The 25,197-nt window shown below is 43.3% G+C and overlaps 1 protein-coding gene across 2 annotated transcripts in view; it reads right to left on the bottom strand.

The window, feature by feature from the left end:
- LOC112218599 (sema domain, immunoglobulin domain (Ig), transmembrane domain (TM) and short cytoplasmic domain, (semaphorin) 4Ba) overlaps positions 1–25,197 on the bottom strand; it is a 95,645-nt gene that overhangs the window by 8,539 nt on the left and 61,909 nt on the right. For both annotated transcript variants that reach the window (XM_024379516.2, XM_024379517.2), the window contains 7 exons: positions 24,080–24,240; positions 23,239–23,301; positions 22,564–22,662; positions 20,700–20,811; positions 20,277–20,393; positions 19,771–19,928; positions 1,340–1,521 (listed from right to left, as the gene is read on the bottom strand). In XM_024379516.2, coding sequence (XP_024235284.1) covers positions 1,340–1,521; positions 19,771–19,928; positions 20,277–20,393; positions 20,700–20,811; positions 22,564–22,662; positions 23,239–23,301; positions 24,080–24,240 — 892 coding nt within the window. The remainder of the gene's footprint in view (positions 1–1,339; positions 1,522–19,770; positions 19,929–20,276; positions 20,394–20,699; positions 20,812–22,563; positions 22,663–23,238; positions 23,302–24,079; positions 24,241–25,197) is intronic.

Genomic DNA, 25,197 nt, shown 5'->3' with positions numbered 1-25,197 from the left:
AAAGCCCAGCTCATTGGCTATCTAGCTAGTTTTGTTTGACCCTGATTGGTGCTTATTTGACAAAGTTAGAGTCGATCAAGTGAAGACTGCCCGCATCATCGGCGTGCCATGAAGGCGTCGCTCTCTGACCAAATTTGGTGACTTATAGGATATACTACACCCCTATAAATATAGTGAAGTCTGGTTACGTTCTAGAGTCTCTGAGGAATACATACGGACGTGATTTGACTGGTTGAAACAACGTTTAGGGTTAGATTTTCACAGATTCCTTTCTTTGCAAATTGAACGAGTGGAAATAAAAAAATCGATCATGCATGCTATATGGACCTTTTTAGGATATGAAAAAAGGATTTTATCTAACAAAACGACACTTCATGTTATCTCTGGGACCCTTTGGATGATAAATCAGAGCAAGATTTCAGAACTTAAGTACACATTTCACCTTCATAGGTGAATTTATCAAACCTATAGCAGTGAAAAAAAGTGTTTTGTTGTTAGGAGCTCTCCTCAAACAATAGCATATTTTTTTCAGTAATAGCTGCTGTAAATTGGACAGTGAAGTTATATTAACAAGAATTTAAGCTTTCAGCCGATATAAGGCACTTATATGTTCCGATATTTGTTGTTTCTCTAAAATCTGTGATCGTGACACAAGGCACTGCATGATTTACAACTGTCCCGTTCACTATCCCTAAGATTATTTATTTTTAATTCCAGGTTGTAAGGCAAAAAAATGCCAAGTGGGGTGAATACTTTTGCAAGCCACTGTATGCAGTACTTGATCAATAACGTCTCAAATACACCGTAGACGAACAGAATGAATGGAAATGTGGCTGTTTGGCCATGACTGGGTCAATAATAATGTGCTATAAACTGACAGTGAGCTGTTGTTGTATGGAGAAATGTTTAATATTATTATTTTATTTTTTTATCTGTTATTTTACCAGGTAAGTTGACTGAGAACACGCTCTCATTTGCAGCGATGACCTGGGGAATAGTTACAGGGGAGAGGAGGGGGATGAATGAGCCAATTGTAAATTGGGGATTATTAGGTGACCGTGATGGTTTGAGGGCCAGATTGGGAATTTAGCCAGGACACCAGGGTTAACACCCCTACTCTTACAATAAGTGCCATGGGATCTTTAATGACCTCAGAGAGTCAGGACACCCGTTTAACGTCCCATCCCGAAAGACGGCACCCTACACAGGGCAGTGTCCCCAATCACTGCCCTGGGGTAGTGGAGATGAGTGAATTATCAACTCAGACACAGAAGCTTTCATTATCCAAATCAATGGGCTTATACACTCTTGCATGCTCTATAAGTGATAATGTCCTCACCACTGTGAAGTAAAGACCCCGTAGAACACAGTGTTCTTCCAGTCTTCTGGGCTGGGTGTCAACACAAACATGTCCTGGATGATGTTGAAGGGGAAGCCATCATCAGGCAGTGAACACAGGAGCTGGGCTTTAAGGAAGGTGGTCCATTTCTTCTGCAGCACCCTCTCTCCTCCTTTGTCACCCTGTAATACAAGCAGAGCTCTGTTACATGGACCCTCAGTCATAGTAACCCAGTGTCCAGTAGAGGGCACATGTATGTGTAAACTGTAAAAGTAGTGGAAATGGTGAGAATGCATTATAATCCCTACTGCAATAAACACGCGTCTGAATGATATCATGGCAACCAATTTCCCTAAAATTATTCTACACCCTGTTGTTTACCCCAAAACTAAACAAACAATGTAAACAAACAAGGCACTGTTTGAATTTACTTAAATGAGAAACAATAATCCTATAGTGAAACCACCAGACTGAGTACAACAGATTGTGGACATAATACACATCCGCCCAGGGTGAATAGAATTCTAGGTCAAGAAAACAATATAAGACATCACAACTGGATGAGAGGAGAACACTGGGGGCACTGGGGAAGCCAAATGCTTTTCAATGAGAGAGAGAAGAAAGGACACTGCTCACACACAATGACTCTCCACTGACACTACAATTCTCCGAACCTGTGCCTGTGACACTACCCTGCCTGGTGGGTGGGGTCATCTATGGGAGCATGATACCGGGTTGGCTTGTGATGCAAATATAGCAGCACAACTTTTCCATTAAGAAATGTAATGCCTATACTTTTCACAGATAGTTGGCTGTACAGGAATTGTGTGGGGACATGCAATTGAAAAAAAAATAGATATCATTTGTCTGTTTACATTCACTTGAGTCTGTGGCTCGGATTGCAGCAATTATTCAAATTCTTGTCTGGGACAGATCTAAGGAGATTCAAAAGGCTGAGGGAGCAACGGTAAGTCATCTTCACAGAGCACTGTTCAGAGGACTAAAAAGAAACATAAAGAAGTCTACATAACCCAGAGCCCTTTAACATGTGCCTTCGTCCGAGTCCCCGTCAGCCCAACATTAATTAGAGGAAATGACATCGCTGAATGGGAAAGGGAAATGACACGTGACTAAATGCTGAGTTTCTGAAGCAATTACTTGCTGTAGTAACCCAGCCAGATAATGAGCTACATACAGTATATTCCCTGCTCTGCTCCCCCTGGTCTACCTAGTTATTATTTTATACTAGAGAGAGTGTGTACCTAAAGTCTCCTCCTGAATATTGGACAGAAAGCACTCAATTTATTAACCCCTTACATAAACCTCCCTTTCCAACACAGATGAACAATTTTAGGAGTTTCAACAGTACCAAAGCTTTTTGTGTTTTTCTGTTTTCCACAAAGCTATACAGTGGAGCAAAAAAGTATTTAGTCAGCCACCAATTCTGCAAGTTCTCCCACTTAAAAAGATGAGAGAGGCCTGTAATTTTCATCATAGGTACACTTCAACTATGACAGACAAAATGAGAAAAGAAATCCAGAAAATCATATTGTAGGATTTTTAATGAATTTATTTGCAAATTATGATGGAAAATAAGTATTTGGTCAATAACAAAAGTTTATCTCAATACTTTGTTATATACCCTTTGTTGGCAATGACAGAGGTCAAACGTTTTCTGTAAGTCTTCACAAGGTTTTCACACACTGTTGCTGGTATTTTGGCCCATTCCTCCAAGCAGATCTCCTCTAGAGCAGTGATGTTTTGGGGCTGTTGCTGGGCAACATGGACTTTCAACTCCCTCCAAAGATTTTTTATGGGGTTGAGATCTGGAGACTGGCTAGGCCACTCCAGCACCTTGAAATGCTTCTTACGAAGCCGCTCCTTCGTTGCCTGGGCGGTGTGTTTGGGATCATTGTCATGCTGAAAGTTGAAGTGTACCTATGATGAAAATTACAGGCCTCCCTCATATTTTTAAGTGGGAGAACTTGCACAATTGGTGGCTGACTAAATACTTTTTTGCCCCACTGTATCATATTCCATAGTTGGCCTCACTGGAGCAGAACTTCTACTCTAAACACCTGAATAAACATCAGAGATAGTCAACTAAAGACAGAGAGAGAGATGGACTTTAAGTAATGGAAGATGCTGATGAGGAAGATGCAGTATTGGTGGATCTTTCTATAAATAATGGGGCCAATGTGTGACATTGGGATATATTTTTCAAAATGGTTTGAAACAAAAATAAAAAGCCTTTTCATGCAGTTCAACATGTGTAATTAGAGAAATAAAAGTGAATAACTCCACCAACACAACAAAGGACTAGGATGATACATTCTTTAACAGGGTTCATACAGATATTGATGAGTCAAATTCATGGGCTTTCAGGAACTTTTGTAATTTTCAAAGACCTTAATGCAATTGTATAATTTATATAATTGTACATGTAGGGCCTAATATAGAGGCCAAACAAGCAAGTAGGGCATTACCACTTCAAGATTTTTTTTTCAGGGCTTGCCAAAGCATTGATATTCAAATTATTATTACATTCTAAAATGTGTGTGAATAATGTGGACATTGCCTGACTAAATAGATAGGATGCATGCATGCCAATTTTTCTGTAGCCTATGTGGCCGATGCAGGCACACAGTAAGCCTATAAAGCCATGAATAGCGGTAGCATTAATCTCACCATCTCTGTTTTTATAACGAGAAAGCGACCAAAAACCAGGTTCTTTTTTTATGGAAGGATTTGTATGGAAAGCCAAGTTGAAGTTGTCGTCCTCATAATAACCGCATGTGATTTTACCGCAACTGTCACGCCCTGACCTTAGATTCTCTGTTTTTCTATATATTTTAGTTAGATCAGGGTGTGACTAGGGTGGGTACTCTAGCTGTTGTATATCTAGGGGTTTTGTAAGTCTATGTTGGCCTGATATGGTTTCCAATCATAGACAGCTGTTTATCGTTGTCTCTGATTGGGGATCATATTTAGGTAGTCATTTCCCCCACTGTTAGTTGTGGGGTCTATTTCCCCCACTGTTAGTTGTGGGGTCTTAGTTGCCTTTCAGCACTAGTTTGTATAGCTTCACGTTTCGTATTGGTTGTGTGTTGTTTTTGTTCATTCATTAAAAAGAGAATGTACGCATACCATGCTGCGCCTTGGTCCGATCCTTATGACGAACGTGACAGCAACAGAGTAGCGCAACACCCTTCAATTGAAGGGCTGGAAACAAACTAAAGTGGCCACATCTCTCACAAAAATGAAATTACAGATAATTATATAAGCAGGCTTCCCCCCCAAAAATACCAAGAAAAAAAGGCAAAAACATCAAATAATGTATATTTTATCTCTCTGTTTTGATCATTTTCCTTCAATTCGCAAGAGGCTGAATGTATTTCACCAAATAAAGCATCTGAATGAGGGAAACCTCTCTGTCTCTGTATGTGTAGACCATCTATCTGATGCTGTCTGGTCAAAAATAGGATGATATTGTTGCCACCTGTAGCATTGAATGCAAGGGGGCATTTGGCCTCCCTTGATAAAAAAAAGTATAAAATATTAGCCAATCAGCATTGAGCTAAACTGAGCGAGCTAAACTGTGCTAGTACAGCTAAACTGTACAGCTAAACTGTACTGGTGCACCAAAAAATGTGTCAAGGGAAGACAGTTTGGATTTGGCTCCACAACAATTGGAATATGCATGTCAATTCTCTCAATGCTCAAAGTAGAAGAGAAATGGACTTCATCACTACTTATTCTTGTAAGAAGTATTGAAATGTTGAATGCTACTAGCTGTCTGTTTTAAACTACTCGCTCACAGCACGGACACCCATGCATACTCCACAAGACATGCCACCAGTCCAGAACAGACTATGGGACACTGTACTACATAGAGCCATGGCTACATTGAAGTCTATTCCACATCAAGTAATTCACGCAAGCAGTAAAATCAGATTTAAAAAACAGTGAGGACTATTGAACAGCGATGACTGTGAAGTCACACACACGGGTACAAACACACAACATACACACACAATCAAGCACACATAACATACACACTACACACACATGTACACCTTGATTGTGTGTTGTAGTAGAGTAGTGGTCGGAGGGCAAACATTTAATGTATTGTGAAATCTGTTTTAAATGTATTGAAAATGTATACACATTTTAATATAATGTATATTACTGCCTTAACTTTAGCTGTAACCCAGGAAGAGTAGCTGCGGCCTTGGAAGGAACTAATGGGGATTGCTAATAAATACAAATACAAATCACATGAAAAACCAAACATCACTGACAGAAGAAACTTGAATTGTTGCATCTCGTTGTGTTGTTGTCTTCCAGTGGCTAGCTAGGTAGCTAAAATTGTCCCTTTCCATTAGCCATGGATGGAGATGCAGTGCCTTCGGAAAGTATTCAGACCCCTTGACTTGTTCCACATTGTTAGGTTATAGCCTTATTATAACACTGATTACATTGGTGAAAAACAATCTACACACAAAACCCCATAATGACAAAGCAAAAACAGGTTTAGAATTTTTTACTTATTTATTAACAATTAAAAATGAAAAAAAAATCAAATTTATATAAGTATACACAGAGAGAGAGAGAAATCAGGACCATAGTTGTCACTGTATTAGGCTAAGCGTAGGTGAGTTGATGATGGTGAACTATTGAAGCTAAATGGTGCTGGAATATTGGAGGCAGCTCCTGTTTTCCTTGTGAATTGCAGTAGCCTAACTCTCCATGATTCTAAATCAATAGTTGTTTATTAGTTTTGAAAATGTCAGAAACATTAACTTGCTTGACCATTCTGTAGGTCACGTAACTGTTTGTTACATGCACTGTTTGTTACACTGTTTGTTACATGCACTGTTTGTTACACTGTTTCAAATCAAATCAAATTTTATTTGTCACATACACATGGTTAGCAGATGTTAATGCGAGTGTAGCGAAATGCTTGTGCTTCTAGTTCCGACAATGCAGTAATAACGAACAAGTAATCTAACTAACAATTCCAAAAAAACTACTGTCTTGTACACAGTGTAAGGGGATAAAGAATATGTACATAAGGATATATGAATGAGTGATGGTACAGAGCAGCATAGGCAAGATACAGTAGATGATATCGAGTACAGTATATACATATGAGATAAGTATGTAAACCAAGTGGCATAGTTAAAGTGGCTAGTGATACATGTATTACATAAGGATGCAGTCGATGATATAGAGTACAGTATCAACGTATGCATATGAGATGAATAATGTAGGGTAAGTAACATTATATAAGGTAGCATTGTTTAAAGTGGCTAGTGATATATTTACATCATTTCCCATCAATTCCCATGATTAAAGTGGCTGGAGTAGAGTCAGTGTCATTGACAGTGTGTTGGCAGTAGCCACTCAATGTTAGTGGTGGCTGTTTAACAGTCTGATGGCCTTGAGATAGAAGCTGTTTTTCAGTCTCTCGGTCCCAGCTTTGATGCACCTGTACTGACCTCGCCTTCTGGATGACAGCGGGGTGAACAGGCAGTGGCTCGGGTGGTTGATGTCCTTGATGATCTTTATGGCCTTCCTGTAGCATCGGGTGGTGTAGGTGTCCTGGAGGGCAGGTAGTTTGCCCCCGGTGATGCGTTGTGCAGACCTCACTACCCTCTGGAGAGCCTTACGGTTGAGGGCGGTGCAGTTGCCATACCAGGCGGTGATACAGCCCGCCAGGATGCTCTCGATTGTGCATCTGTAGAAGTTTGTGAGTGCTTTTGGTGACAAGCCGAATTTCTTCAGCCTCCTGAGGTTGAAGAGGCGCTGCTGCGCCTTCCTCACGATGCTGTCTGTGTGAGTGGACCAATTCAGTTTGTCTGTGATGTGTATGCCGAGGAACTTAAAACTTGCTACCCTCTCCACTACTGTTCCATCGATGTGGATGGGGGTGTTCCCTCTGCTGTTTCCTGAAGTCCACAATCATCTCCTTAGTTTTGTTGACGTTGAGTGTGAGGTTATTTTCCTGACACCACACTCCGAGGGCCCTCACCTCCTCCCTGTAGGCCGTCTCGTCGTTGTTGGTAATCAAGCCTACCACTGTTGTGTCGTCCGCAAACTTGATGATTGAGTTGGAGGCGTGCATGGCCACGCAGTCGTGGGTGAACAGGGAGTACAGGAGAGGGCTCAGAACGCACCCTTGTGGGGCCCCAGTGTTGAGGATCAGCGGGGAGGAGATGTTGTTGCCTACCCTCACCACCTGGGGGCGGCCCGTCAGGAAGTCCAGTACCCAGTTGCACAGGGCGGGGTCGAGACCCAGGGTCTCGAGCTTGATGACGAGCTTGGAGGGTACTATGGTGTTGAATGCCGAGCTGTAGTCGATGAACAGCATTCTCACATAGGTATTCCTCTTGTCCAGATGGGTTAGGGCAGTGTGCAGTGTGGTTGAGATTGCATCGTCTGTGGACCTATTTGGGCGGTAAGCAAATTGGAGTGGGTCAAGGGTGTCAGGTAGGGTGGAGGTGATATGGTCCTTGACTAGTCTCTCAAAGCACTTCATGATGACGGATGTGAGTGCTACGGGCGGTAGTCGTTTAGCTCAGTTACCTTAGCTTTCTTGGGAACAGGAACAATGGTGGCCCTCTTGAAGCATGTGGGAACAGCAGACTGGTATAGGGATTGATTGAATATGTCCGTAAACACACCGGCCAGCTGGTCTGCGCATGCTCTGAGGGCGCGGCTGGGGATGCCGCCTGGGCCTGCAGCCTTGCGAGGGTTAACACGTTTAAATGTCTTACTCACTTCGGCTGCAGTGAAGGAGAGACCGCATGTTTCCGTTGCAGGCCGTGTCAGTGGCACTGTATTGTCCTCAAAGCGGGCAAAAAGTTATTTAGTCTGCCTGGGAGCAAGACATCCTGGTCCGTGACTGGGCTGGGTTTCTTCCTGTAGTCCGTGATTGACTGTAGACCCTGCCACATGCCTCTTGTGTCTGAGCCGTTGAATTGAGATTCTACTTTGTCTCTGTACTGGCGCTTAGCTTGTTTGATAGCCTTGCGGAGGGAATAGCTGCACTGTTTGTATTCAGTCATGTTACCAGACACCTTGCCCTGATTAAAAGCAGTGGTTCGTGCCTTCAGTTTCACACGAATGCTGCCATCAATCCACGGTTTCTGGTTAGGGAATGTTTTAATCGTTGCTATGGGAACGACATCTTCAACGCACGTTCTAATGAACTCGCACACCGTATCAGCGTATTTGTCAATGTTGTTGTCTGACGCAATACGAAACATCTCCCAGTCCACGTGATGGAAGCAGTCTTGGAGTGTGGAGTCAGCTTGGTCGGACCAGCGTTGGACAGACCTCAGCGTGGGAGCTTCTTGTTTTAGTTTCTGTCTGTAGGCAGGGATCAACAAAATGGAGTCGTGGTCAGCTTTTCCGAAAGGGGGCGGGGCAGGGCCTTATATGCGTCGCGGAAGTTAGAGTAACAATGATCCAGGGTCTTTCCACCCCTGGTTGCGCAATCGATATGCTGATAAAATTTAGGGAGTCTTGTTTTCAGATTAGCCTTGTTAAAATCCCCAGCTACAATGAATGCAGCCTCCGGATAAATCGTTTCCAGTTTGCAGAGAGTTAAATAAAGTTCGTTCAGAGCCATCGATGTGTCTGCTTGGGGGATATATACGGCTGTGATTATAATCGAAGAGAATTCTCTTGGTAGATAATGCGGTCTACATTTGATTGTGAGGAATTCTAAATCAGGTGAACAGAAGGATTTGAGTTCCTGTATGTTTCTTTCATCACACCATGTCACGTTGGCCATAAGGCATACGCCCCCGCCCGTCTTCTTACCAGAAAGATGTTTGTTTCTGTCGGCGCGATGCGTGGAGAAACCCGTTGGCTGCACCGCTTCGGATTGCGTCTCTCCAGTTAGCCATGTTTCCGTGAAGCAGAGAACGTTACAGTCTCTGATGTCCCTCTGGAATGCTACCCTTGCTCAGATTTCATCAACCTTGTTGTCAAGAGACTGGACATTGGCAAGAAGAATGCTAGGGAGTGTTGCACGATGTGCCCGTCTCCGGAGTCTGACCAGAAGACCGCTTCGTTTCCCTCTTTTTCTGAGTCGTTTTTTTTTTTGGTCGCTGCATGTGATCCACTCGGTTACACTGGTTGTGAGGCAGAACACAGGATCCGCATCGCGGATGTCCTTTGTTACATGCACTGTTTGTTACACTGTTTGTTACATGCTTTGAGGACTTCACCAGACAGATGTTGCTCTCCGGTTTTGTGATGAAACAAAAAGGTGTGGTTGAATGTATTCTGCCACTGATTTTTATTTGTCTTGGCCTTAGGCCTACAGAGGATTCTGCAAATATTCAGACAGCTTCCCTTTTTCCACATTTTGTTACATTAGTCTTATTCTAAAATTGATCAAATAAATGTTTTTCCTCATTGTTTCCATTGATCATCCTTGATGTTTCTACAACTTGATTGGAGTCCACCTGTGGTAAATTCAATTGATTGGACATGATTTGGAAAGGCACACACCTGTCTATATAAGGTCCCACAGTTGGCAGTGCATGTCAGAGCAAAAACCAAGCCATGAGGTTGAAGGAATTGTCCATAGAGCACCGAGACAGGATTGAGTTGAGGCACAGGTCTGGGGAAGGGTACCAAAACATTTCTGCAGCATTGAAGGTCCCCATCTATTAATGGAAGAAGTTGAGCTATTGGGGGAGGTGACCAAGAACCCGATGGTGAGGGAGGTGACCAAGAACCAGATGGTCACTCTGACAGAGCTCAGAACCAGATGGTCACTCTGACAGAGCTCCTGTGTGGTGATGGGAGACCCTTCCAGAAGGACAACCATCTCTGCAGCACTCTACCAATCAGGCCTTTATGGTAGAGTGGCCAGACAGAAGCCACTCCTCAGCAAAAGACACATGACAGCCTGCCTGCTTGGAGTTTGCCAAAAGGCAGCTAAAGGACTCTGACCATGAGAAACAAGATTCTCTGGTCTGATGAAACCAAGATTGAACACTTTGGCCTGCATGCCAAGCCTCACGTTTGGAGGAAACCTGGCACTATCCCTACGGTGAAGTATGGTGGTGGCAGCATCATGCTGTGGGGATGTTTTTCAGGGGAAGGGACTGGGAGACTAGTCAGGATTGAGGGAAAGATGAACGGAGCAAAGTACAGAGAAATCCTTGATGAAAACCTGCTCCAGAGCGCTCATAACCTCAGACTAGGTCAAAGGGTCTCCTTCCAACAGGACAATGACCCTAAGCACACAGCCAAGACAATGCAGGAGTGGGCTCGGGACAAGTCTCTGAATGTCCTTGAGTGGCCCAGCCAGAGGCCAGACTTGAACCCGATCGAACATCTCTGGAGAGACCTGAAAATAGCATTTCAGCGATGCTCCCCATCCAACCTGACAGAGCTTGAGAGGATCTGCAGAGAACAATGAGAGAAACTCCCCAAATACAGGTGTGCCAAGCTGGGGAAGGATACCCAAGAAGACTCGAGGCTATAATCACTGCCAAAGGTGCTTCAACAAAGTACTGAGTAAAGGGTCTGAATACTTACGTAAATGTGATATTTCAGTTTCATATTTTTGACACATTTGCAAAAATGTCTAAAAACTTGCTTTCGCTTTGTTATTATGGGATATTGCGTGTAGATTGATGAGGGGGAAAAACGATTTAATACATTTTAGAATAAGGCTGTAACGTAACATAATGTGGAAAAAGTCAAGGGGTCTGAACACTTTCCGAATGCACTGTATGTCATGGTGGCAAGGCATATGAACTAACAGATTATAGAGCAAACAACATAATTTTCACAACACAGGTTGTGACATGGCTATTTTTTCCTGGCTTGGCTTCCCCAGTGATTTTACCCACGCACCGCTACTGATTATAAGGGAGCAGGTAACTTATAATTTGGCTACAATAATTACAATTGCTTTTGAAGCACCAAATTGAGGAAATGTCAGATTTTCAAGGTAGGCCTATTTCAGTACTTGAACTTTAATTTGGAGCGCAGAAATTCAAGTAGGCTACTTCAAGCCCCTTGTAAAATTGCAGGTCTAACATGGAAAACAAAATGTATTTGTCAAGTTATTTCACTACTAGACCATATTGTGAATAAGTTATGTCATTTATTGTCATTATATCTAGAATAATTCATATGAATAGCGTTGGGTGTTGCGCAGTAGCCTATCCTACACAATTGCGCACAGTAGACTCGGGGCTCTATATTAACAAACTTAACACAAAGGTAAGTGCAGGTGGTAGCGTTATAGGTTCAGGGGTGAGCCAGAAATACTTTTGCTATTCTCACTATCACAATTATCGGCGCACTTGCTGGCTTTGGTGCAAAAGGGCTAGGTTTTGATGAATAAACAAGTTGTGGATGTGTGGAGGCTCAGCCCCTCACTGGCCAATCAGAACAAGCTCCATGGCAAAATATGTGGTTGCTTCAAGTTGTGCATTTACGGTCTTTTATGTATTGCCTTGGAATCAACTACAATCATTTCTCCACATGGGCATATAATCTTAAAACAATGTAGAATATGGAGGGTTTTATGCACATCCAAACTTTTCACAGTAGCTGGAGAAAGATGTACTGTAAAGCGAAAGGAAGAATGTCCCCTAACTGTAATTGTGCAAGTTCTCCCACTTAAAAAGATGAGAGAGGCCTGTAATTTTCATCATAGGTACACTTCAATTATGACAGACAAAATGAGAAAAAAAATCCAGAAAATCACATTGTAGGATTTTTAATGAATTTATTTGCAAATTATGATGGAAAATAAGTATTTGGTCACCTACAAACAAGCAAGATTTCTGGCTCTCACAGACCTGTAACTTCTTTTTTAAACAACAACAAATAAATAAATGTAAAATGTAATGATTTCATAAAATCACCAGGATAAAGAAGTCAGGCTGTTGAACCTTCATTACATCTTTTTATAAACCCCCATCAGCTCCCAGCTCTGCCCTGGACACCATATGTGAATTGATTGTCCCCCATCTATCGTCAGAGTTCGTACTGTTAGGTGACCTAAACTGGGATATGCTTAACACCCTGGCCGTCCTACAATCTAAGCTAGATGCCCTCAATCTCACACAAATCATCAAGGAACCTACCAGGTACAACCCCAAATCCATAAACATGGGCACCCTCATAGATATCATCCTGACCAACTTGCCCTCCAAATACACCTCTGCTGTTTTCAACCAGGATCTCAGCAATCACTGCCTCATTGCCTGCGTCCATTATGGGTCCGCGGTCAAACGACCTAATCGACCTGGCCCGGGTATCCTGGCAGGATATTGTCCTCATCCCGTCAGTAGATGATGCCTGGTTGTTCTTCAAAAGTGCCTTACTCACCATCTTAAATAAGCATGCCCCTTTCAAAAAATGTAGAACTAAGAACAGATATAGCCCTTGGTTCACTCCAGACTTGACTGCCCTTGACCAGCACAAAAACATCCTGTGGCGCACTGCACTAGCTTCGAATAGTCCCCACGATATGCAACTTTTCAGGGAAGTCAGGAACCAATATACAGGGTTGGTCCTGTATATACATAGTCAGTTAGGAAAGCAAAGGCTAGCTTTTTCAAACAGAAATTTGAATCCTGCAGCACTAATTCCAAAAAGTTTTGGGACACTTTTATTTTTATTTATCCGTTATTTTACCAAGTAAGTTGACTGAGAATATGTTCTCAATGGCAGCAACGACCTGGGGAATAGTTACAGGGGAGAGGAGGGGGATGAATGAGCCAATTGTAAACTGGGGATTATTAGGTGACCGTGATGGTTTGAGGGCCAGATTGGGAATTTAGCCAGGATACCGGGGTTAACACCCCTACTCTTATGATAAGTGCCATGGGATCTTTAATGACCTCAGAGAGTCAGGACACCTGTTTAACGTCCCATCCCGAAAGACGGCACCCTACACAGGGTAGTGTACCCAATCACTGCCATGGGGCATTGGGATATTTTTTAGACCAGAGGCAAGAGTGCCTCCCACTGGCCCGCCAAACCCACTTCCAGCAGCATCTGGTCTCCCATCCAGGAACTGACCAGGACCAACCCTGCTTAGCTTCAGAAGCAAGCCAGCAGTGGTATGCAGGGTGTTATGCTGCTGAAAAGTCTATGGAGAATGAGAGCACCTCCTCTCAGCTACCCACTGCACTGAGGCTTGGAAACCCTGTCACCACCGATAAATCCACAATAATAAAGAATTTCAATAAGCATTTCTCTACGGCTGGCCACACTTTCCACCTGGCTACCCCAATCCCGGCTAACAGCTCCGCACCGATCGCGGCAACTGGCCCAAGCCCCGCCCCTCGCTTCTCCTTCACCAAAATCCAGACAGCTGATGTTCTGAAAGAGCTACAGAATCTGGACCCCTATAAATCAGCTGGGCTTGACAATCTGAACTCTCTCTTCCTAAAATTATCCACCGGTATTGTCTTAACCCCTATTACTAGTTTGTTCAACCTCTCTTTCGTATCGTCTGAGATTCCTAAAGATTGGAAAGTGGCCGCGGTCATCCCCCTCTTCAAAGGGGGAGACACTCTAGACCCAAACTGTAACAGACCTATATCCATCCTGCCCTGCCTTTCTAAAGTCTTCGAAAGCCAAGTGAACAAACAGATCACCGACCATCTCGAATCCCACCGTACCTTCTCCGCTATGCAATCCGGTTTCCGAGCTGGTCATGGGTGCACCTCAGCCACGCTCAAGGTCCTAAACGATATTATAGCCACCACCAATTAAAAACAGTACCGTGCAGCCGTCTTCATCGACCTGGCCAAAGTTTTCGAATCTGTCATTCGCCGTATTCTTAACGGCAGAATCAACAGCCTTGGTTTCTCTAATGACTGCCTCACCTGGTTCACTAACTACTCGAGTTCAGTGTCAAATCGGAAGGCCTGTTGTCCGGACCTCTGGCAGTATCTATGGGGGTGCCACAGGGTTCAATTCTTGGGCCAACTCTTTTCTCTGTATATATCAATGATGTTGCTCTTGCTGCGGGTGATTCTTTGATCCACCTCTATGCAGACGACACTATTCTGTATACATCTAGCCCTTCTTTGGACACTGTGTTAACAATCCTAGAAATGAGCTTCGATGCCATACAACACTCCTTTCGTGGCCTCCAACTGCTCTTAAACGCTAGTAAAACTAAATGCATGCTCTTCAACCAGTAGCTGCCCGCACCCGCCCACCCACCTAGCATCACTACTCCGGACGGTTCTGACTTAGAATATGTGGACAACTATAAATACCTACATGTCTGGGTTAGACTGTAAACTCTCCTTCCAGACTCATATTAATCATCTCCATTTCAAAATTAAATCTAGAATTCGCTTCCTATTTCGCAAACAAAGCCTCCTTCACTCATGATGCTGAACATACCCTCGTAAAACTGACTATCATGCCAATCCTTGACTTCGGCAATGTCATTTACAAAATAGCCTCCAACACTCTACTCAGCAAATTGGATGCAGTCTATCACAGTGCAATCCGTTTTGTCACCAAACCCCCAAATACTACCCATCATTGCGACCTGTATGCTCTCGTTGGCTGGTCCTCGCTACATATTTGCTTCCAAACCCACTTGCTCAAGGTCATCTATAAGTCTATGCCAGGTAAAGCTCCACCTTATCTCAGCTCACTGGTCATCATAGCAACACCCACCCATAGCACGCGCTCCAGCAGGCATATTTCACTGATCATCCCGAAAGCCAACACCTTCTTTGGCCACCTTTCCTTCCAGTTCTCTGCTGCCAATGACTGGAACGAATTGCAAAAACCATTAACTTCAAGCATCGGCTGTCAGAGCAACTTACCGATCGCTGCAGCTGTACACAGCTCATCTGTAAATAGCCCATCCAACCTACTACCTACCTCATCCCCAAATTTGTTTTTCTGCTCTTTTGCACACCAGTATCTCTACTTGCACATCCTCATCTGCACATCTATCACTCCAGTGTTAATTGCTAAATTGTAATTACTTCGCCACTATGGCCTATTTATTGCCTTACCTCCTTACTTAATTTGCACACACTGTATACAGATTTTCTATAGTGTTAATGACTGTACGTTTGTTTATCCCATGTGTAACTTTGTGTTGTTGTTGTTTTTGTCGCACTGCTTTTCTTTATCTTGGCCAGGTCGCAGTTGTAAATGAGAACTTGGTCTCAACTGGCCTACCTGGTTAAATAAAGGTTAAATTACCTACCTGGTTAAATAAAAAGGTTAAATTACCTACCTGGTTAAATAGAGATGAAATCAAATAAATAGTAGGCCTAAGGGAGGGCTTGTGTTTTGAACATATGAAACGTAAAACAAGCCATTTTTACACATCACTTACGAGGTTCAACAGTATTCACCAAGGTTCTCATCGCTGGTTTCATGATGGGCATGGACACGTAGCCTCCATCATGGAGGGGGTTTTACGCACGTCCAAAATGGGACCTGCATGGCTAAAATTGTGGGCCTGCCTACGATGCATACATAAAAAGGGAACGTTAACTCACTGTTTTACTCCTCAAAAATGCTATATTTGAATAAAGCTTTAATGATTATGATTTCTCAGGAGCCAATCCGTTTATCGACAGTCTTGACTACTTCGCAATTGCATTGGGCAGGACAAAAATAAGCCAAAGCCCCATATAGACCACTGCGGCACTCGGGAGGCTCCATCTACAACATTTTTAATGTTTAACAATTGCCTTGCACAAAGTATGAAAATACTAAAATACTGCGCAGGATTCTTAAAGAATTTCATTTAAATGTTAATTTTATTTTTTGATCACAGAAACAATGAGAAAATATGGAAAAATAAATCATGAAATGTTTATTATATAAAGCGGCCAGTGTAATCATCTGCCAGAGAGTAGCCCCAGTCGGCCTGAGCCCCAAGTAATACATGTGGGCCAGGTAACTCACACCAGAATCAGCCCGAGCTCAATCCCCGCATCCTAGCCATAAGTAATACTGCCTAAGGCGGCCCAGACTCGGGCCACATGACGTCGGCCGAGTCTGACTCTCAGCCAAATGCCCCGACTCTCAGCCGGAATCGGCCCAGATCCGAGGTGCTAGTTTGGTAGGCTGCGTTTCGGCTGTCAAAATTCATGGCATAACCAACTGCATCACCGCTAAGACATTCTGTTAAAGGTCCCCAAAGCACACACATCCCTGGGTCGCTCGTCCTTTCAGTTCGATGCAGCTAGCGACTGGAACGAGCTGCAACAGACACTCAAACTGGACAATTTTATCTCAATATCGTCATTCAAAGACTCAATCATGGACACTCGTACTGACAGTTGTGGCTGCTTTGCGTGATGTGTTGTTGTCTCTACCTTATTGCCCTTTGTTCTGTTGTCTGTGCCCAATAATGTTTGTACCATGTTTTGTGCTGCTACCATGTTGTGCCGCTGCCATGTTGTGTTGCTACCATGTTATTGTCATGTGGTGTTGCTACCATGCTGTGTTGTCATGTGTTGCTGCCATGCTATGTTGTTGTCTTAGGTCTCTCTTTATGTAGTGTTGTGTTGTCTTTCTTGTCGTGATGTGTGTTTTGTCCTATATTTATGTTGTATTTATTTTTTATTTTTAATCCCAGGCCTCGTCCCCGCAGGAGGCCTTTTGCCTTTTGGTAGGCCGTCATTGTAAATAAGAACTTGCCTAGTTAAATAAAGGTTAAATAAAATAAATAAAATCATTTTTTGGTTGGTCTTAAATATCCCTTTCAGGGCTGCCTGAAATTAGCACTTTGGGACATGTTTTTAAGGACACACCTCAAATATTTCTACCCCGCCCATCTGAGCGCAAGCGAGCTGATAAAAGACAGGTAAATTGCCAAACCTGGCGTTAGGGCGGAAAAATGCCAGTGCGCCAGTTTTTACATGACAAAATTGCAAACTAATGTGCGTTTGAAACTAGCGTTGCATTAATGCCAGCTGAAAATAGAGCACGAAACATGAAACATTTGGAAAATTCCTTCCTGGATCAGATGATGATGTATGATGTATCACAACATAACTAATTAGCTGGACACCAAATACGCATCCAACAAGTATTATGCATAATTATTGAAGAACCACGTTAATGACGGTATCGATTTAGGTTTTCAGTATCAAGGTAAGGTGACTCTTTCTGTTAGAAGCATTCCATTTTGCAAGTCATACAATATTTTGTATTTGTGCGCTCATGAAAACAGTTTTCACCCCATAACATAAGGACACACGAATATGTTACGTAGTTACACAGCAATCCTCTATACAAAAACTGTCTGACAGCTAGATCCAGGATTCTTAAAGGGTTCAAGTTCAATGTCTAATTTAACTGATTAATGCTTAATATAATGACAACTTACACTGCCATAAATGCAAGGTCAGAAAAGTAAGGGTTTATGTCACATGATTTCATCAAGAACCATGACCAACCAAGATAAAGGGTTAAACATAGGTATTACATCAACTCTTGAATTGTATTGAATATAGCTATGATCCCTCCTTAAATCTTAATGTAATGACATGAGAAAATGATTATCATTGGACTCATCAACAGCTGTAACAAGTTGCACATTGTAGGAAATCCTCACTGGTACCCTAGTTTATAGAAAGTCCCTGGTACACTTTCTACAGTTTCACCAACACATATTGCACGACCCAAACCTAAAGCTTTTAAAGGGGAACTCTCTAACATACACACTATAGTGGCTTGTATGGGGTGAGGATAAGAAAAACCAGGAGCTAAGATACTCTGTACTCGGAGTTCAAACCTACCCTGTGATTGACAGCTGACCTGCCCACCACCACCCTGTGTTTTATTTCAGAGGAGAAGGAAGGGTGTGTCCTGCAGCCTCACTCTGCCAGTGGCAGACTGACTGGTGTCCATCTGAATGTCACTCAGTGTCAAGACAAACACCTGCAGATAGACAGTTACTGTAGAGAAGCCTTTCAGCTTTCAGCCTGCAGAGCCTGGAATGGATAGGCACCTTGAGTCGTCAAAATTCTATTACTAGGAGCTGTCTCAGCCTGTCTACTACCTGTTTGAAAAATATAAACGAGTAAAAATATCCCTCCATTGGAACTGCTACGTATGGAGCCTCTTAAAGTGCAAAAAACCATTCCTCTGTTTAAATGAGTTTAGTGCCCGTGTGGTGAAGGAGAGAATTACATTTAAAAGGCACAGATGCAATTGAAAATGACTTGTGAGCTGGCCCCAAAGTAGAGCTCTGTTTCACGTATCCACATGGTTAATATTTTCTAATGAAGTTTGATAATGGGCGTTGGTAGATTCATTACGCTCATTTGCTATATGAAGGATGACAAGGTGCTGTCTGCAGGAGCCTTGGGCTCAGTCACACAGCTCCTCCCTTCACTGTGTGTCCCTCACTCAATGGTACTGCTCAATGGTACTGCTTATCTCTTTATAAAATTAAAAAGCTAAGAAATGCACTGTTGAAAGACACACATCAGCAGCCAGCTTTCCCTGAAGATTGACTGCTGGAAATGCAAAGCCTGGAAGGAGGGGTGGATACTATAAAACTGTCATCTAGTATTTCACACTTTCTTTGGATGGATTGGCCATACTACAGCTGTGATAAAGAAGAGGCCATGACCATGCTGTCAAATTAAGGTTGAGATTCTCGGTCACAGACAGTAAATGAGGTTCATGTTTAGACTGATTGGAAACCATTCCTTTTAGGTTAAAATACTAGAATATTTAATATTTCAGCTGCTTGTAGTGCATCTATCTAATGAGCAGGTTGACGTTTACCGGGATGAATCTTGTCCTGGAGGCCGAGCTGAGCGATTTCCACTAGATGGGCCAGCGGCAAAGTCAAAATCGGCTATATCGTAAAAATTGATTTTTGTTAATTTAATGTTAGGGTTAGCCATAAGGTTAGCAGTGTGGTTAAGGTTTGATTTTATGACTTTGTGGCTGTGCCAGCTAGTGTCTATCCTGCAGAGCTTCCTCCAGTACAACACACCTTTGTCTGCAGGTTGGTGTAGGAAAAAAAGTGGAAAAGGAGAAGCCATTTTAGGTCTGCTGTGAATCCAGGCTGAATGCTAATGATCGCTGAAATGTGATAAGAGTGGAGTGGAGGAGTGGAGCAGGAGATGTGGAGAGAAGGGCCCAAACAGAGAGAACTCACAGGAGGAATGGTTTTCTGTAACACAAGCCTGTGTCCCTCCCAGACAAACCTGTGAACAAAACGACTCCCTCCCACCCTTAAATCCCTCACCTCACACACACACATGAACACACCACACAGAAGTATGCACACACACATGAACTGACACACCCTTCTCCCGCTCTGATAGCTTCCAATAAATGGTGTGGAAATGTGTGGCGTTGCTGAGAGCCTTGCTCAAGGGGGAAAGACACTTTAGATAGGCCATCTCCGTTGAAGCGTCACTCACCTTACACACGCGAGCGATGCGCGATACAATGGTGTTGTCAAAGAATTCAAACTCCTTTCCCGCTTCGCTGAAGAAGAAGTAAATCTTATCGTCGTCGCCCACCGGGTTGCCTTTGGGCAGGCTCTCCTGAATGTAGGCAGAGCCCACAAAGGCTGGGTCTGGAGGAACAACAACGTAACCACAGGGTGAAATGTCAACCTAGAACCATGTGTTCTAAGACATGGACATGCCTTTTACAATTCACGTCTTCTGGCGATTCAGTAATTTTGGAACAGGAATTCTGATAACTTCTGCATGTTGAAATGGACAAAATACCATGGGAGCACATATATTTTTTCAGAGCTATGGTCATTTTAATTCATCATGTCCAGCCTGAGGTCTTCAAATACTGATTGCGTATGTTTAGGGGGAAACTGTTTATCCATGTTTATCAGTGACGTATACAACATTAGTGCATGGCATGAAGCTGCTACAGGAGAGCTAGCTGCCTGAAGACCTGAACTTACCCTGAAGCCAGTTCAAGGAGTTTTCTGTTTTTAGGGCAGCGCCTTGGCCCAGGCTCTTGTAAATAATAGGTTCATTTCCTTGGAAATTACTGACCGTCCCAGCATACAGCTCTCCATCTATAATGCAAGGAAGAACAAGATGAAGACAAACAATATCTGGACCAGGAGACAAGGAGCCTTGAATCTAAAATCAAAGCGCTGTCTCCTAATATGTTTACAGTACGGAACACACAAGAATGAACTCTTGTAAGATACATTCCAACTTTATCATTGATGAATCTATAATTAAGTATGTCAACAATGTGTTGTCTATTATGTTTATGTATATATTGTATTGTATACAGTATGTATTGTGTACTCAGTCTTATGGAAGCCAAACATATTTCCATGACAGTAAATAAGTGACCCCTATAGTGTACCTACCAGCCATGATGGCAGTGGACTTGTACTCAGGGTTGAAAGGGCAGCGGCCGCGTCCATCCTCTGTCACTATCTCCCCAGTCTGGCTCCTCACCAGAGTGAAGTCAGCTGTGTTCTGGAGAGGACAGAGAGAGAGAGACTTGAGGAAATATAGGGCTGTAATCTACACTGACCACTGCCCTCTGGCCAGTGTTCTCAACTGCACTATGGCCCAAATGATGGGGAGGGAAACACTGGTTGGTCGCAGCTGGTCCCTTTGGGGTGGTTCAAACCAGGGTTGTTTGGAAACGTGGTTGTCACATTGTGTGGTCACAATGCAAAAAGGGCTTGTTACTACCCAATACTACAGAGACACACTTGATAAACAGTATCTCTATTTAAGTAAATGTTATTATATGATTCCATTTAGAAATGATCTGGTGATGGGGAAGATGAGGAGGGCTGCTTAGAGAAGGGATGGACATGACTGTCTGTATAAAGTACTGCATATCTCTCTGTGTGGGCTGAGACTCAGTGGTTTTGATAAGAAGGGAGACTTGGGAGGAGGAAACGCTCAGGAATTCTGGTTCACAACCTAAAGTTCTGCCAAGAGACTTTCCCTCCTCCCTTAATGTTTTCTCTCCCATACTGAATTATTGCAGAGGGGATTTGAGATGTTCTTTGACTGTCAATATTTCTAAATGGAAATGTCAATGTTATTCTGCATGGCCTCAGAGACCTGTCTGCTCCATCAGCTGAACACATTTAAAGATGCACTTCCTGTTCTAAAACGTCTTCACACAACTCAGAGCCACTCATGCTCACTAAACATCTGTAAGGGGTCAAATTGGAATACACTGATTTGAGGAGAAATAAAATGCTGTCTCCAGGGGGAAATACTATAAAATAGAGAAGAAAAGCTGTACCTTGATTGACAGAGTGAATTACATGACTAATTACATCTTTCTACAGCACACAGGCATGGTGGTTCTCTCCACAACACACAGGCATGGTGGTTCTCTCTACAGCACACAGGCATGGTGGTTCTCTCTACAACACACAGGCATGGTGGTTCTCTCTACAGCACACAGGCATGGTGGTTCTCTCTACAGCACACAGGCATGGTGGTTCTCTCTACAGCACACAGGCATGGTGGTTCTCTCTACAGCACACAGGCATGGTGGTTCTCTCTACAACACACAGGCATGGTGGTTCTCTCTACAACACACAGGCATGGTGGTTCTCTCTACAACACACAGGCATGGTGGTTCTCTCTACAACACACAGGCATGGTGGTTCTCTCTACAACACACAGGCATGGTGGTTCTCTCTACAACACACAGGCATGGTGGTTCTCTCTACAACACACAGGCATGGTGGTTCTCTCTACAACACACAGGCATGGTGGTTCTCTCTACAACACACAGGCATGGTGGTTCTCTCTACAACACACAGGCATGGTGGTTCTCTCTACAACACACAGGCATGGTGGTTCTCTCTACAACACACAGGCATGGTGGTTTCTCTACAGCACACAGGCATGGTGGTTCTCTCTACAGCACACAGGCATGGTGGTTCTCTCTACAGCACACAGGCATGGTGGTTCTCTCTACAGCACACAGGCATGGTGGTTCTCTCTACAGCACACAGGCATGGTGGTTCTCTCTACAGCACACAGGCATGGTGGTTCTCTCTACCACACACAGGCATGGTGGTTCTCTCTACAGCACACAGGCATGGTGGTTCTCTCTACAGCACACAGACATGGTGGTTCTCTCTACAACACACAGGCATGGTGGTTTTCTCTACAGCACACAGGCATGGTGGTTCTCTCCACAGCACACAGGCATGGTGGAACTGTATGCTAAGAAATCAAACACACACTTACTATGTACGCACAGATTGGACTGAAGGCGTAGGTTCCACACACGTATAGATGGGTACTGTTCACACGCAGTAAAATCTTGATGTAATTGAAGCAATCAGTCTGCATTAAAGACACAGGAGAGGAGAGAGCATCGTTAATATGACTCATAGGTTCCAACAAACCATTCTGGAGGGAAAGTTCCTCAAGTTGAGTGGAGTAGCTCATTGGGTGACCCTCCAAGCATATTTCCACATTACCAGAATTAATTGCTTTCAAATAGCCTGGGAGGCCTGTTGCTAGCAGTGTCCCAAATGTCTGAGTGACTGTCTCACACAGAACACTGATTAGTGTCTTCTTCAAGATCCTGGTCTATGAGCCTTTGTCCCCCAACCCATCAATCAAACCAGGAATCAATCATACAATGTTGCCATCTGATATTATGCTGTACTTCCCACAGTATTGAGGTTTCTCTAACATCACAGAGGGGTTGCTTAGATGGGATGCATAGCAATTTGTCTGGCTATAAAACATGTACACAGGCCATCACTACTGAATGGAAATGTACAACTTAAATGGAAAGTTCCATTGCTACTGGCAGTTCATTTTCAGTACTACGGCACAAAACGAGCTTGAGAACTGGCATGGAAGCGTAAACATTGCCACTTTAGTTCCACAAATACAGCGCAATGTGCTCACCTGTAGGTCTTTGCCCTTGAAACTGCACTCATCTCTCTTCCTCTCATGAGTGCTCCATGTCAGCTAGAGGAGAGGGGAAGTGTCAACATACATCACAAAGACACAGCACAGAGCTGTAAAGAACACAGCTGTGGTCCTCTGTAGCTTAGTTGGTAGAGCATGACGCTTGCAACGTCAGGATAGTGGGTTTGATACCCGGTACTAATCATACGTCAAATCTGCACGCGCATGACTGTAAGCTGCTTTGGATAAAAGCGTCTGCTAAATGGCATATATATATATATATATATATATTACTGTAGAACATTGTCAAAAATAGCAGTGTACACAAGATGTTATACACCAACCATGTACATGATATAATTCCACACATCCTCACCCTGACTCACGGTTACTGTTCATGCACACAGAGAAACACCACAATACAACACTGTTGTGAAGTGTATCTGAGAGCCGAGGGTATTACATTCCACCTCTAGAAACACAAACAAATATGTTTCAATCGTTCAGCTAGGGCCGCTGGGCTGTTGTGTCTACTTTGATTTGCACTATGTTTAGACTTACTGTGGTGAGCTGAGGTGGTGGCCAGGCGGAAGGTCAAGTCCCAAACCACCTCCACTATATGAGGTCATTATTAACAGGTGTCATTCAAATGCCATGTCGATACTTATTTTATTATGCAGATGGATTATCCGTTTTGAAGCATACTCCCAGATGAAATGTGTTTACTGCACAGAAATAGTATCAATTATGACTATGTCTAATATCCATTACTTATGAAAAATAGGCTACCTCTTGAATGTCTCTCAAAACACACAGACACACACTCGTGCCCACTTACATTACGTTGTAGCTTGACTCTGCTGATATCAGAGAGGTTGAGGGCGAAGAGCTCCTCTCGTGCTCCAACATAGAGCATGTTATCTTCCTTACTGAGGAGCAGAGAGGTATAATTGAAGACCCCATCCACAGAGAATCTCTTGGTTGACCTCTCATTTGCATCTGAGGAGAGAAAAAACAGAAAGAGGAGAAGAAATATTAACAAACTGAATGTTCTACTGCAATATGAGCCCCTAGAAAGCATTAACAGATTTACCTGGACAATAATTTTTACATCAAAATAGTAATAATGTCTGTGTTATTTTGTTTGTGTATGCATGTGCTCTCTGCTCCCATGACAACAACCTTGTCTGGCCTAGCAGGCTCTCTTTCTGCTGACTCCATCCCTACAGGGGAGCTACAATAGGAGAGATGGACAGAGCCTGGCCTCCTGAGCTCATAATAAGAAATAAAAATGACCCAACCACAGGACTAAAAGCAGCAGCTGGAGGAGTGTGTGTGTGTGCTCAGCCTCCAGTCCTGTCACCCTCTCTCATCACCTCTGGAGAGGGCTGCAGAAAGAGAGCGAAAGCCAGCTCCCTATCTTTCTCGCTATCTTGACACCCCTTCAAAAGCCCACCCTCTGCCTGCAGCCACATCATTGACTCCCTCTCTAAGCCGAAAGCTCCACATTCAGCACATTGTTGCAGAGTGGAGGTCTTCTGAGCTGGCCAGTCCAAGAATAAACAACATGGGAGAACATTTTGCCATGAAAACATATGCTACTGTATATAAATGCCTACTAAGTGATTCTCTGAAGACATCACTCAACCCAAAGACTTGAATACATTTCAATCAATACATTTGCAGACTCGACATGAACTACTGAGTCTATGCTATACATTCGCAACGCAAGATTTATAGTTTTAGCTTATCAGAGAAGATACAGTAGTCCTACCTCTACCTTTCAATACAGAAACACATTTTAATATTTGATCATATTTGATCAGTATAGTGCTGCTTCATGCTAGTGAGCCATTTCCTCTCTCTCCTTTCCTTCGTCTTCCTTCTCTCTCGCCTCCTTTCCTCCCCTCTCCCCTCCTTTCCTTCCCTTCCCTCTCTCCTCCTTCTTTCCTCTCT

The sequence above is a fragment of the Oncorhynchus tshawytscha genome, linkage group LG19 (assembly GCF_018296145.1).
Source record: "Oncorhynchus tshawytscha isolate Ot180627B linkage group LG19, Otsh_v2.0, whole genome shotgun sequence".
Classification (NCBI taxonomy): Eukaryota; Metazoa; Chordata; class Actinopteri; order Salmoniformes; family Salmonidae; genus Oncorhynchus; species Oncorhynchus tshawytscha.
This window is presented reverse-complemented; position numbering and strand designations above follow the sequence as displayed.